The following is a 12,547-nucleotide window of genomic DNA, read 5'->3' on the forward strand; positions in this document are numbered from 1 at the left end:
GGAGATCTACAGACAGACAGACAGACAAACATAGACAGATCTACAGACAGACAGACAAACATACAGGGAGATCTACAGACAGACAGACAGACAGACAAACATAGACAGATCTACAGACAGACAGAGCTACAGACAGACAGAGCTACAGACAGACAGACAGACAAACAAACATAGACAGATCTACAGACAGAGACAGATCTAGACAGGCGGACAGACAGATACTATCAGCACATAAGGGTTCCCAGTTTTTAAATCCACTGTCTCCAAAGTCAACTGAACTTGAATACTGTAGTCCCTGAAATGAAATGCTGTTGTAATAATTAACAATGTATATGAAGACAAATAACAGATCTTGGGTATCCATACACTCCAGCCATTTATTTTTTTCAAAGCCGTAACCAAGAAACACATATTCAAAATAAACACATACTCTGGGCTGTGCCTCTGTATATACTGTTTATACCTGGCACTAGAACTATTTACATTGACATCAATAGATATCCTTTTTACTATCCAAAAAAAGACAAAAACGAATCAAACAAGACTTAACAAAAACCCTGTCTACTTTACAGTTGGCTTTGTTTTATAGGAGTATCCTTGTATTTATTTCATCTGGAAACCGTCAGGGCAGAATAACAATGCTGGTGGTCTTTTGTTCTCGACATAAAAAAGGTCAAGTTCCTTTGGGAGCTGTGTTCAAAGTCCTTTCCTCAGATACAGATTTGTTGTCTTTTTCTTTAATGTGGCCTGCTCAGAAATGTGTGTGCGTCAAGTTGGGACACTGCTTTGTAAATCAGTGTATACAGTGTACAGGGGAGCAGTGTGGAGCAGTGGTTAGGGCTCTGGTCTATTGACCGGAGGGTCGTGGGTTCAGTCCCAGGTGGGGGACACTGCTGCTGTACCCTTGAGCAAGGTACTTTATCTAGATTGCTCCAGTAAAAATCCAGCTGTATAAATGGGTAATTGTAAGTAAAAATAATGTGATATCTTGTAACAATTGTAAGTCGCCCTGGATAAGGGCGTCTGCTAAGAAATAAAATAATAATAATAATAATAATAATAATAATATAAACAAGGGAAACAGAAATAAGCGATTTCTGTTTCAAGTACAGACTGCTATTGTCTGGTGAACCAGAAAGGTTCAGCACATTAACATTTTTATAGTGTCTGGACAAAGAGTGAGGAGAGAAGGAACGAACGCTTCTATTCTAGATCCATTGAAATGCTGGAAAAAAAGCATGCATTCTGAATTGGTGCAGTAGACGTGTTTTGAAGATATAGGTTCGCTAGGCGAGCAAACAAATAGTTGAATAAGACACTGGGTTCTGCAGATTGCTACAGGTCCCATCCAGTCAAGGGTTTTTACAGCTTTGAGAATGAGGAATGCAGATTACAGGCTTCCTGGCCTCTAGCCCATCTGGATTGAACCTGACTCTTTCAGTAGACACACATGGTCCTGTATGGAGAGGAGCCGATCCTCCCTGTCCAGGTGTCTGGTGAACACGACTCTTTCAGTAGACACACATGGTCCTGGTATCTGCACCTATGCCAGTTGTCCTATTACTCTCCACATCACAGAGTCATCAAAACTTCTTTGCCGAGGTCAATGCATAATGCAACAGCAGACTGGAGACTTCCCCTATGTGCTGCAGGAGTGAGTCCACGGCTGGTAAGGGCCTAGTTGAACTGCACTGACAAATTGTACATTACCATCACCTGATGCTTCATATGGTCCCTGTTTTGCATCAAAATGACTCTGAAAGGGAGTCGGACATTATTTCAGTGTACAGGACGTGGATTTACAACGCTGAATATGCAAACCCCTACATATTCAGAAATCGTGAACTGACAGCTTTCACATATGGAAAACACACTGCTTAATCCCCTGCAGTCAAATCTCAGATGAAACAGAGATCTGATATTTTATTGACAAGTCAAAACACAGGCTACCGCACGATGACAAAGTGCGCAGGGTAAGATTTATACCTTCCAGTTTTACTGGCTTTCAATGGAAACACATCTGCTTTTAAAAAAAAACACACATATGTATCTATGAACTCAAACAAAGCCTGAAACCAAGTCTGCACTCACTATACTGGTCAGAGTAAACAGAGATCATCTTTCTTTAGATACATGCCATTTGATTATTGATCCGGGCCTCATACCAACACGTTTCCCTTGACGACCAACTGCTGGACATCGAATTTATTGAATAAAGCTTCCCCAAGATAGCAACAGAGCATTTGTGACAATGACCCTTTTGAAGTTATGATGGTTCTGAGTAGGTATGTCATCCATAACTTCATAAAAAAAAAGAAACCAGGTCAAGCTGTGAAAAAAGAGAGGCGTATACAAGGTGCAAGAAACAAGCTGCCTGTGAGGTGCCGCACCTTTCATGAGCTCTGTGTGAAGATGGTTAGGTCACTCTGAAATCAATATCCATACACTGCAGCTACTGTACTACCACGAGAAACAAGCTAGCTGTGAGGTGCCGCACCTTTCATGAGCTCTGTGTGAAGATGGTTAGGTCACTCTGAAATCAATATCCATGCACTGCAGCTACTGTACTACCACGAGAAACAAGCTAGCTGTGAGGTGCCGCACCTTTCATGAGCTCTGTGTGAAGACGGTTAGGTCACTCTGAAATCAATATCCATACACTGCAGCTACTGTACTACCACGAGAAACAAGCTAGCTGTGAGGTGCCGCACCTTTCATGAGCTCTGTGTGAAGATGGTTAGGTCACTCTGAAATCAATATCCATACACTGCAACTACTGTACTACCACGAGAAACAAGCTAGCTGTGAGGTGCCGCACCTTTCATGAGCTCTGTGTGAAGACGGTTAGGTCACTCTGAAATCAATATCCATACACTGCAGCTACTGTACTACCACGAGAAACAAGCTAGCTGTGAGGTGCCGCACCTTTCATGAGCTCTGTGTGAAGATGGTTAGGTCACTCTGAAATCAATATCCATACACTTGGCTGGCTGGATGTTTGTGACAAACTTCACAATCTCATGTGGGAAAAGATTGCAAACAAGGTTTCAGATAACATTTCACTAAACTGCCCAGCCAACTAGTCCATGCCAGCGATAACATTCTTTTCTAGTTGAGACCCTCTTAATTGAAGTAATTTTCTTTTTACAGGGATGGCAATATGACTCCAGTTGCACAGCAGTTCCACCCATCACAGGTTTTAATATGAGCTTGATTAGCCACAGTATATAGGTAACCAGCTCAGGTGTGTCTTATTAAACTCCTAGTAAGACCAGGAATGGATCTAACTGCTATACAATAGGAGTCGTATTGCCATCGCTGTAATAACCAATTTACATCAATTAAGAGGGTCTCAACTGGAAAAGGTTTGCCTTGACCCCCATATGCAGACAAGGCAACACTAATATTGTAGAACAATAGTCACATGTTAATTGCAATTCTCAGTCCTAGAGCAGAGCACAGTGTTATTATGATAGTCTTTTTATGGCAGACGTTTTTAAAAAGATGCCGGTGGTTCCATGGGAAACGCTTATAAATTATCATTATTATTTCTATGAATTTAAATTGTGGAAAAGGAAAGTACTGGCCAGTCTGAATGACAGTGGGAAGCCTAACTTCCCTGCCATGGGCAATGCGTGATTGTTAAGGATTTCATTTGATACGGAGGGCAGCTCAAGGTAAGGGTGCGTGAAAATCCATTCACTCGGAATCCATGAGGAAGCTTTCAAAATCAGGGTCCAAGTCCGACACCAAGGCATCCACAAATTCGGCAGTCGAGGGGGTCTGCTGGAGCATGCCTGCAATGAGAACACATTGAACATGAGAGGCTAATACATGCCTGCAATGAGAACACATTGTACATGACAGACAAATACATGCCTGCAATGAGAACACATTGTACATGAGAGACAAATGCATGCCTTCAATGAGAACACATTGTACATGAGAGACTGGTCATCTAAAACGAATCGACATTCTGCTTTAGAATAAGGGGCTGGAGCAGCTTCTGTGACTATAATTACAGGACCCAAATTTTAAACCATTCCTTTGCTCCACATTAATAATAAACAAAATAAATTACAATAACATGGGGGAAAAAACTTGATAAATAAACAGTAGAGCCACAATGATCCCGGTAGTTTAAATGACGGTCTGCTTACGTTTCTATACAGAACTAGATACCCTCAACACCATATGCAAAACCAAAATGCACGCGCTGTACTACCAGCGGTATAAAGCACTGTGCACCCAAAACGTCCAAGTTAGAATATAGAGACCTGTCGTTTAAAGAGATTTATATTCAATCTGCCCGTACGTTAACGCCTTGGGCATTACACCTTTAATACAGAGTTTCTCTTGTGCACCTCCACTCTTTTTGCAACATTTAACCTTTATGTAGGGAGGTATAATTACTGAACGCTGTTAAAGAGTGTGTGGAAGGGAAACCTTGCTGGTATTCGCTATCAAAAACAAACAATATTAAACTAGGAGCAACTGTAAGCACTGAGAGAGAGGCAAGAATAGTTTTAATCAAAACATTAATGCTGATATGGAAAGCTATAATAAAATAACTGATGTGGGCAACGTTAGCTAGTCTAGTCCAGGTCTTTGCTCCAGCCAACTAAACCATCCATGTCCTAAAGTAGTTACAGCACTAACTGTAATGCACAGATGTGATCACTTTACTTTTTACAAAGAATATGACCCCAGGACCACTGTGTCTAATGTCTTTAAGGAGCAGCATACACAACTGAAGACACCCACTGATCCATCCAAGCATAGTCCTACAAGGCTCGTGACAGATACAGGGAAGATGACAGCTGCAGAGGACTGTCACATCTGAACTCTACACAACTGCCCAGAGTTTGACCCGAAGGGGCTGGTGAGAAATCTGCATTGACCACAGAAAGCGTGGTTTTCTTTTTAAGTTTGTGCCCTTTTAATAGGGATTTAAAAAAACTAACAAATAACCTGTGCTGTGCCGGGAACAGCTTTCTGTGTCAAGCGTCTAGCTGGTAGCTCTTGAACTAAACACACACCGGTCTAAACATTCCACTTTACTCTGCCTTTGAAGTGATTTCACTTCCCCTTGTACAGCTGCCAGTATAAATAATCTGGCTGTCTTCCCTCCTTTCTGCAAGTTACATCTACCCCACACCTCATAAACCTAGCACGAAAAGTCTCGCCGGTGGTTTAGTGTAGGGGTGCTTGTTACAAAATCCTTCTGGCAAACAGACTCTTTTTTTTTTTCCTTTTCCCCAAAGCTTCCTGAGACGGTGATAAAGGATCTCCCAAAGCCATTAGACTGAGCAAGCGGGGGCTGCAATGTACGAAGCTGGCATTGCGTCCCTGTTATATCAGAGCTGAGGATCTCACTATGCTGTCAGTCGCACCCCTGCCTGGGGCTCTTGTACGGTGTTGCTTTGAAGTTCCTCGCTGCGCTGAAACCCAGAAATCGCCTCCGATTTCCACACTGACAGCTCGAGAGCTATGCTCACGTACACACCGCCTATCGGCTGTGGTTTGAAATGTTTGCTTGGCAGTCTGGATGGCGACTGACGGGATGCACACAATGCATTTTTTGGTGACTTTAAAACCAGGGCCAAGCCATGCGCACAATGAGTGCACTGATCAAACTTTTCTTTACCAAACTAATTTATAAAAGCTAATTTAAAAACCCTCGACAGTCTGCAAACTGCACCAATCCTTTATTCGTGTGCAGCTATTGGGGACCTCGCTTTGGCATGTCAATTGCAATATTTAACAGACTGTGTAACCAAACCCAGACTGCAGACTTCTTAAATCAGAGCCACTCAACACCTTCCTTATTAATATATGCATTTGTCATTTATAACCTATTGCAAAATGTTAGCAATCTGTTTTTGGATTACATAAACAATATCTTGCACTTTCCATCATTAAATACATAGCACAGTCGAAGAATGTTTTGCTAATCTACGTGTTTTTTTTTTTTTTAAGGACCTTGGAGACCAGTTTTGGATTCTGGACTCTCCACTTTGGAAAGTGGGTCATGATTGAAAACTATGCAGTTATGAAAAGTTTACTTTCCAGGGCAGTGTGCTGGGAGCTGCAAACAGTGAGATTACAGACTGTTGCCATGGCGATAAACAATGTGTGCCCTGTCATATTCCACTCCGTTCCTCTGGGAGATTCTTATGCTTGATCTCCAGCCGATAACAGTGAACAATCGAGGAAAGAGGCTGCTGCAAGCGACTGCCTTTGCATGTACTGCCAGCACCGAGAGCCAATTATAAGCTTATTGCAAAGGAAGCTCTTTAGAATGCTACCCCCCCCCCCCCCCCCACCACCACCAAAAAATAAAACAAAACAAAACATTCAACAGTTAAGAACGCTTTCAAGTGTGGTTTGAATTCATTAGAAGACGGGAAGAAATTAGAAATTAGACTTATTGTGTAAAAACAGTAGGGCAAGGAGGTGCAAAGAGACAAAGCATGTGATCCACACCCCCCCCCCACCTCCCTTCCATCCACCCAGCAGTCTTATTTATTGCTTGATTAGATTTTTGTAGAGCATTGCACAATGTATTTAAAAATACTTGCCAATACTTGCATAGCAAAGCATAGCAAAGCATAGCAAATCATAGAGAAAGCATGGCAAAGCAGTGTACAGAATAGCGAAGTATGGGAAAGCATATTCAGAAACATGGCAAACCAGGGTAAACTATGGGAAATACATAGATAACCACAGGAAAATCATGGTCAAACTACAAAAATAACATGCAAAAATACAGTGGTAGAAAACCGCATTGCTGGCTGGAGCCATGGAAAGGATTCATATTTTAAGATTAATATTTTAATAACAGCTTAGCAATAAAGCAGTCATAAAATCCCCCTGGAGGAGGCATTACAAATGTAATGCAGCCCAAAGGAAGTCATGACATCGTTTTTGGGTGAAAGTTTAAACAACTCAGCCTCACATTGCACTCCTCAGCTGAAACACTGTCACTGCTCTCCTGTGTGCTGGAAGCACGCCTATCTTCCAATGGGGCCAGCAACGGCACGCCTTGCTTTGATACCCATCTACTGTGCGATTCAAACAAATGCCTTGTGTTGTGCATAATTAAGGCCCAAGGGACAGTAATCTGTTTTTCATCAAAGGAATATATCAAAGCATGGGCGTATCTGATTCTTTCAATATATCCTGCTGAAAATGTTTGTTGTTCTGTTTTACGCCACACCTTTATGCTCCATTTACCTAAAGACTATCCCTGAAAGACTTGTTTGGGCTGCCCTGTATGAAGCCATTAGGAGTCTCCTTGTTTCTGTGTTAACAGTGTGGGACAACCGTCTTTTCCCCCGGCCAGAAGTAATGATAAATATATGGGTGTAGAGAAAGAATAAAGTTTGTTTTCTCTAGGATTGATTATTGTAACGCCCTGCTCGCTGGTGTCTCTCACAGCATTCTCAACTAACTGCAATATGTTCAAATTCTGCAGCTAGAATTCTGTCCAGGTCACGCTCTGGGGATCACATTACACCTGTGTTGGAGGCCTTGCATTGGCTGCCTGTTAGGTTTCGAGTGAATTTTAAAATCCTTCTCCTGACCTACAAGGCTCTCCATGGGGTGGCTCCGCTTTATTTGTCAGATCTTTTAACCTTTTACGCACCCACTCGCAACCTCCACTCCACCCATCTTAGACTGTTGCGTGTCTCTTCTGCTCGCCTGCGTTCTATGGGCGACAGGGCCTTCTGTTGCTATGCCCCAAAACTGTGGATCAGGGATTCAGCAGCTTTGAGTGTTTTTAAATCTAGCTTAAATTTTTTTTATGATTTCTTGTCCTTGTTTCTGTTTTTGTTTCTGTGTGTTATTGTTTTGGTTGAATTTATCTTTGTTCTGTGAAGCGCTCTGAGACGATTGCTTTTAAGGGCGCTATATAAAATAACGTTTATTATTATTATTATTATTATTATTATTATTAATAAATATCTTTACACATACTGTACCGTGAACTACAGCAGGCTATTTCCATAAAAGGTGCATTATGCAGGACAAACCGGCAGATATATATATATATACACACACACACACACACACACACACACATACATACACGTTGATATTGCATCACTGGGATCCTTTAAGACCCACCTTTTGTTTTAAGATCTAGCAGCTACTAGGAGCAGGATGAACACCGATGGGCCAAATGGCCTCCCCTCGCTCACATGTTCTTAACAACACACATGTTCGTGCGTTACGTGATCATTCTTTGATTTACGCTAGCAAGGATATTTTGGGCATATTCTGAGATCTTCTCTGTACCTATGGTGCATTGTTTACGAATCACCCTGGACTATAATAATGAATATATACAATATGAATATATAATGAATATATCCTTTTTTCACAGTTACACATTGTTAAAATAGCCCCCCCTCAACTTGTCATAGACCACTTTTAGGTGGTCCCCTGGAATTTCATTGCAAATAAAAACAATTATCATGAATTCCACATTGCACTCACTGTTTTCCCCTAGAAATTCCACCCATGCCCAGCTATTTCTCTTATTGGCTTTTCACCAGCACTTATTAAAACAAGATGTGGCTGTGAACGATGTGTGGAGAGGCTGGGTAATTACCACTCTTTACCTGCATCCCAGAGCTATTCTAATTGTTGTTTCTGAACTTCTTGGGTCTCTGTGAAGTTGTTTAAACCTATTATTAGGGTACCGCCTTGCCTTCAATTGCCTTTGCACACAATCATTAGGAAAAACAAATGAATTGCTTTCATGTGGCATTCCTGATTGCCAGCTAGCTTAGGTCATCGCCTTCCCCAAGGTAATGGAGTGCAGAGCTGTCACTGAGGTAAACAAACAGAGCTGTGCTTTTAGGTTTAGCTTATTTTCCCTGCTTTGAGGTGATCATGAATGGAGGGGTGATTAAACACAGGCTAGGATTTCCTCTAAGCTCAAAGTGGCATATTGCTTTATGCTTCAGCAAATATTTACGCAGATCAAAACTCAGTACAAATACTTCCGAAGAAGAAGAAAAGTCTAACTGAATTATTGTTTTTTTTCCCCCAAACGCCAGTACATCGTGTGCTGCGGCTAATATACTAACTTGTTTTCGTACCTAGAAAAACTGGCAGTGTGAGAGCAGTTAGCTCTGCAGTCAGGCTGTTTGAAGTATTTAATAACAGAGCTGGATGACTGCAGAATGGCGTAATGAATGGGCACTCACCTGCAGTCTCACTCACATTAAAACGGAAATTAGGTTGGAGGGGGCTGAAGCTTCAATTCCAATTCATTTTTAAATTCAATTTCCAATTCCCTTTTAATCAAGTGCAACACATCATTGCAACTAGCAGTATTCTGATAAAATGAGCTTCTTGCAGTGTAAGCAAATTACTAAAATTGAAGTCGCTGTTAATCAATTAAATTGGCTTCAAATGAAAACCATTATTAGAAGGAATGGGAATTGGAATTGGAAATTGATTTTAAAAGGAATTGGAATTGAAATTGAAAAACAGGAACTGACCCCAAGCCTGCTGAGACGTCACTGTGTCCCAGAGTTAGTGGAGGCTGACTTCACTGCATTACCAAGGGGTACGGGAACACGAGCAGGTTGAAAGCCTGCGCTGCACTCGACCTGTGCATGAACATGAAGGGCTTCACACTTCAGTCACCAGCGCTCTCTCCATCATTCCACTGAATCCTGCCAGCTGTGCAAGCGCAGGCTGATAAGGTTATCATATAGTCTTTATTTATTTATTGATTTACAATGGAAAGATTCTCAATGTAAAACTACTTCAAATATGTAATACCAAATAACTGCACTGCAGGCGTCATGCAGTGTTACACGTGGTGAAATTGCACCCAGATTAGCTTGTGCAATATATTTGTAAACAAGTACAGTGATTGTAAAGAACAAATGTTACTATTCCATAAATCACACTTGAATGGCAGCTTGAATCATGAATAATAATCCATCCTAATTCATACCCAGGTTAACTGCTCCATTCACCCCCTGATCCTCTGCCATCTTTTTTGTGTTCCTGCCAGAGCTTGCACATCATACCACTCAATTCCTTGCTGTAAAAAAGCCATTTCCATTTTTTCCCGTTTCAGCGTCTCGAAGTGCTTAAAACAAAACCCGCCCCTTCAACTCTCTGATTGGTTAAATGTAGTGTCAAGACTTAACACAGCTGTCATGTGGTTCCAAGACTTATTTTTCACCTTGCGTCCGCGAGTGATCTAGTCTGCTATCAGTCGCTATCGGTAAAGGTACAGTAGCATCTACAAAGCGGGCAGCTCTGGGTTTTTCAGCTAGCTTAGTCGGGCATCCCGCCTAGCTGAAAAGGCATGGGGAGAACCCTGAACACATAAACAAACTGAGAAACGTGGTTTGTCATGTGGATTACCAGGGATTGAGCTACTCCACGGACACCAAAAACATCTGGACATTACACAGCATGTCTTTAAAAAGGAAATATGTGTAAAAGCAAACAGACCTATTTCAACTGCGTTAGTCCCACAGAACATCTTATTTTTCCAAACTAATCACAGATGGATTAATACAGCTCTGTTTTTTTGTTTTACTCCTGCCATGTTTGTGATCACGCATGGCAGACAGCTAATGGAAGCAGAGCTGATCTGATCACATGACAGGTTGAGCTACGGAATTATAAACTATAACAACGCAACGGTGTCCTAAACAGAGGCCATGTGTAAATACATTCCTGTCGACAAGCCAAGAGACAAGCTTCTTGTTGTTCTACCTTTAACCATGAGCATGGGTTCCTTTCCTCCACCATGTGCCAGCATCTCGCTGCGGTATCGCTCTCCCATTACCCTGCGGGGCAGAAAGAGATCATATTACACCACCTGCATTCTTAACCTGCTCAGCTCCTCCGTGAGCCTTCCTTGGTCTACAATATTACTTTAAATAAACAGCAGGAAGACATAACAGACAGTCTGGGGGAAAACAACATGTTTTGCTTTCATATTCCTTGATTTCAAATAATGTTTACGCAACGTGTAAAAACTGATTTTAGAATTACAAAAACAATCTGCGAAGCTTATCCAGGCACCAGTCACAAGTGCGTTGCTCTGTTTTTCTTCATGACCGAGGTTAATACTATTTACCTATATGCTTTGCAGGCAGTAGAACAGAAAGCAATGTTGTGTCGTGTCTGCCCCGTCTGGTTTCATTTTCAAACCCACACACACTGGCACCTGGTTCTTCTTTTTTTTTTTTAAATTTGTTTACTACTGTACAATGCACCCTGGATCTTTCAAGATTCATTAATCTGCGGTTAGGCCATGTTGACAGTAAACTGTGCAGGTACTATATTTTACTGTAAAAGGGCCCTTCACTAAATCGCTGTTTTCAGTATTTCACTTTTTTGTTTCCTGTGCAAGTCAGATAGAGGGAGCGCCGGGCCTAAAGCAAAAAATACATTATTTGGGTCAAGTTTACTGCAGCATACATTACGTTACAGCAACAGTGAGGGCAACAACACCTGCAGTAACAAAGTCACGCACAGCATTTACAACAAAGACACAGATGAAGACTTCTCGTTGCTTCTGCTCATGTTATGTGATGATGGGGGGGCGCTTGATAAAGACACTGATGAAGACTTCTCTTTGCTTCTTGCTCATGTTATGTGATGATGGGGGGTGCTTGATAAAGACTTCTCGTTGCTTCTTGCTCATGTTATGTGATGATGGGGGGGCGCTTGATAAAGACACTGATGAAGACTTCTCGTTGCTTCTTGCTCATGTTATGTGATGATGGGGGGTGCTTGATAATGACACTGATGAAGACTTCTCGTTGCTTCTTGCTCATGTTATGTGATGATGGGCCGCTTGATAAAGACACTGATGAAGACTTCTCGTTGCTTCTTGCTCATGTTATGTGATGATGGGGGGGCGCTTGATAAAGACACTGATGAAGACTTCTCTTTGCTTCTTGCTCATGTTATGTGATGATGGGGGGTGCTTGATAAAGACTTCTCGTTGCTTCTTGCTCATGTTATGTGATGGGGGGGCGCTTGATAAAGACACTGATAAAGACTTCTCGTTGCTTCTTGCTCATGTTATGTGATGATGGGGGGGCACTTGATAAAGACACTGATGAAGACTTCTTGTTGCTTCTTGCTCATGTTATGTGATGATGGGGGGGCACTTGATAAAGACACTGATGAAGACTTCTCGTTTCTTCTTGCTCATGTTATGTGATGATGGGGTGCTTGATAAAGACACTGATGAAGACTTCTCGTTGCTTCTTGCTCATTTTATGTGATGATGGGGGGTGCTTGATAAAGACACTGATGAAGACTTCTCGTTGCTTCTTGCTCATGTTATGTGATGATGGGGGGGCACTTGATAAAGACACTGATGAAGACTTCTCGTTTCTTCTTGCTCATGTTATGTGATGATGGGGTGCTTGATAAAGACACTGATGAAGACTTCTCGTTGCTTCTTGCTCATGTTATGTGATGGTGGGGTGCTTGATAAAGACACTGATGAAGACTTCTCGTTGCTTCTTGCTCATGTTATGTGATGATG

At 41.8% G+C, this 12,547-nt stretch overlaps 1 protein-coding gene across 1 annotated transcript in view; it reads right to left on the minus strand.

Moving 5' to 3' along the window:
- Nucleotides 1-357: 357 nt before the first annotated feature.
- LOC117407539 (mitochondrial intermediate peptidase-like) overlaps nucleotides 358-12,547 on the minus strand; it is a 44,317-nt gene continuing 32,127 nt past the window's right edge. Inside the window, exons 18-19 of the mRNA XM_059030651.1 lie at nucleotides 10,756-10,829; nucleotides 358-3,797 (exon numbers count right to left, since the gene is read on the minus strand). Coding sequence (XP_058886634.1) covers nucleotides 3,700-3,797; nucleotides 10,756-10,829 — 172 coding nt within the window. The 3' untranslated portion in view covers nucleotides 358-3,699. The remainder of the gene's footprint in view (nucleotides 3,798-10,755; nucleotides 10,830-12,547) is intronic.

The sequence above is a fragment of the Acipenser ruthenus genome, chromosome 9 (assembly GCF_902713425.1).
Source record: "Acipenser ruthenus chromosome 9, fAciRut3.2 maternal haplotype, whole genome shotgun sequence".
Taxonomy (NCBI): Eukaryota; Metazoa; Chordata; class Actinopteri; order Acipenseriformes; family Acipenseridae; genus Acipenser; species Acipenser ruthenus.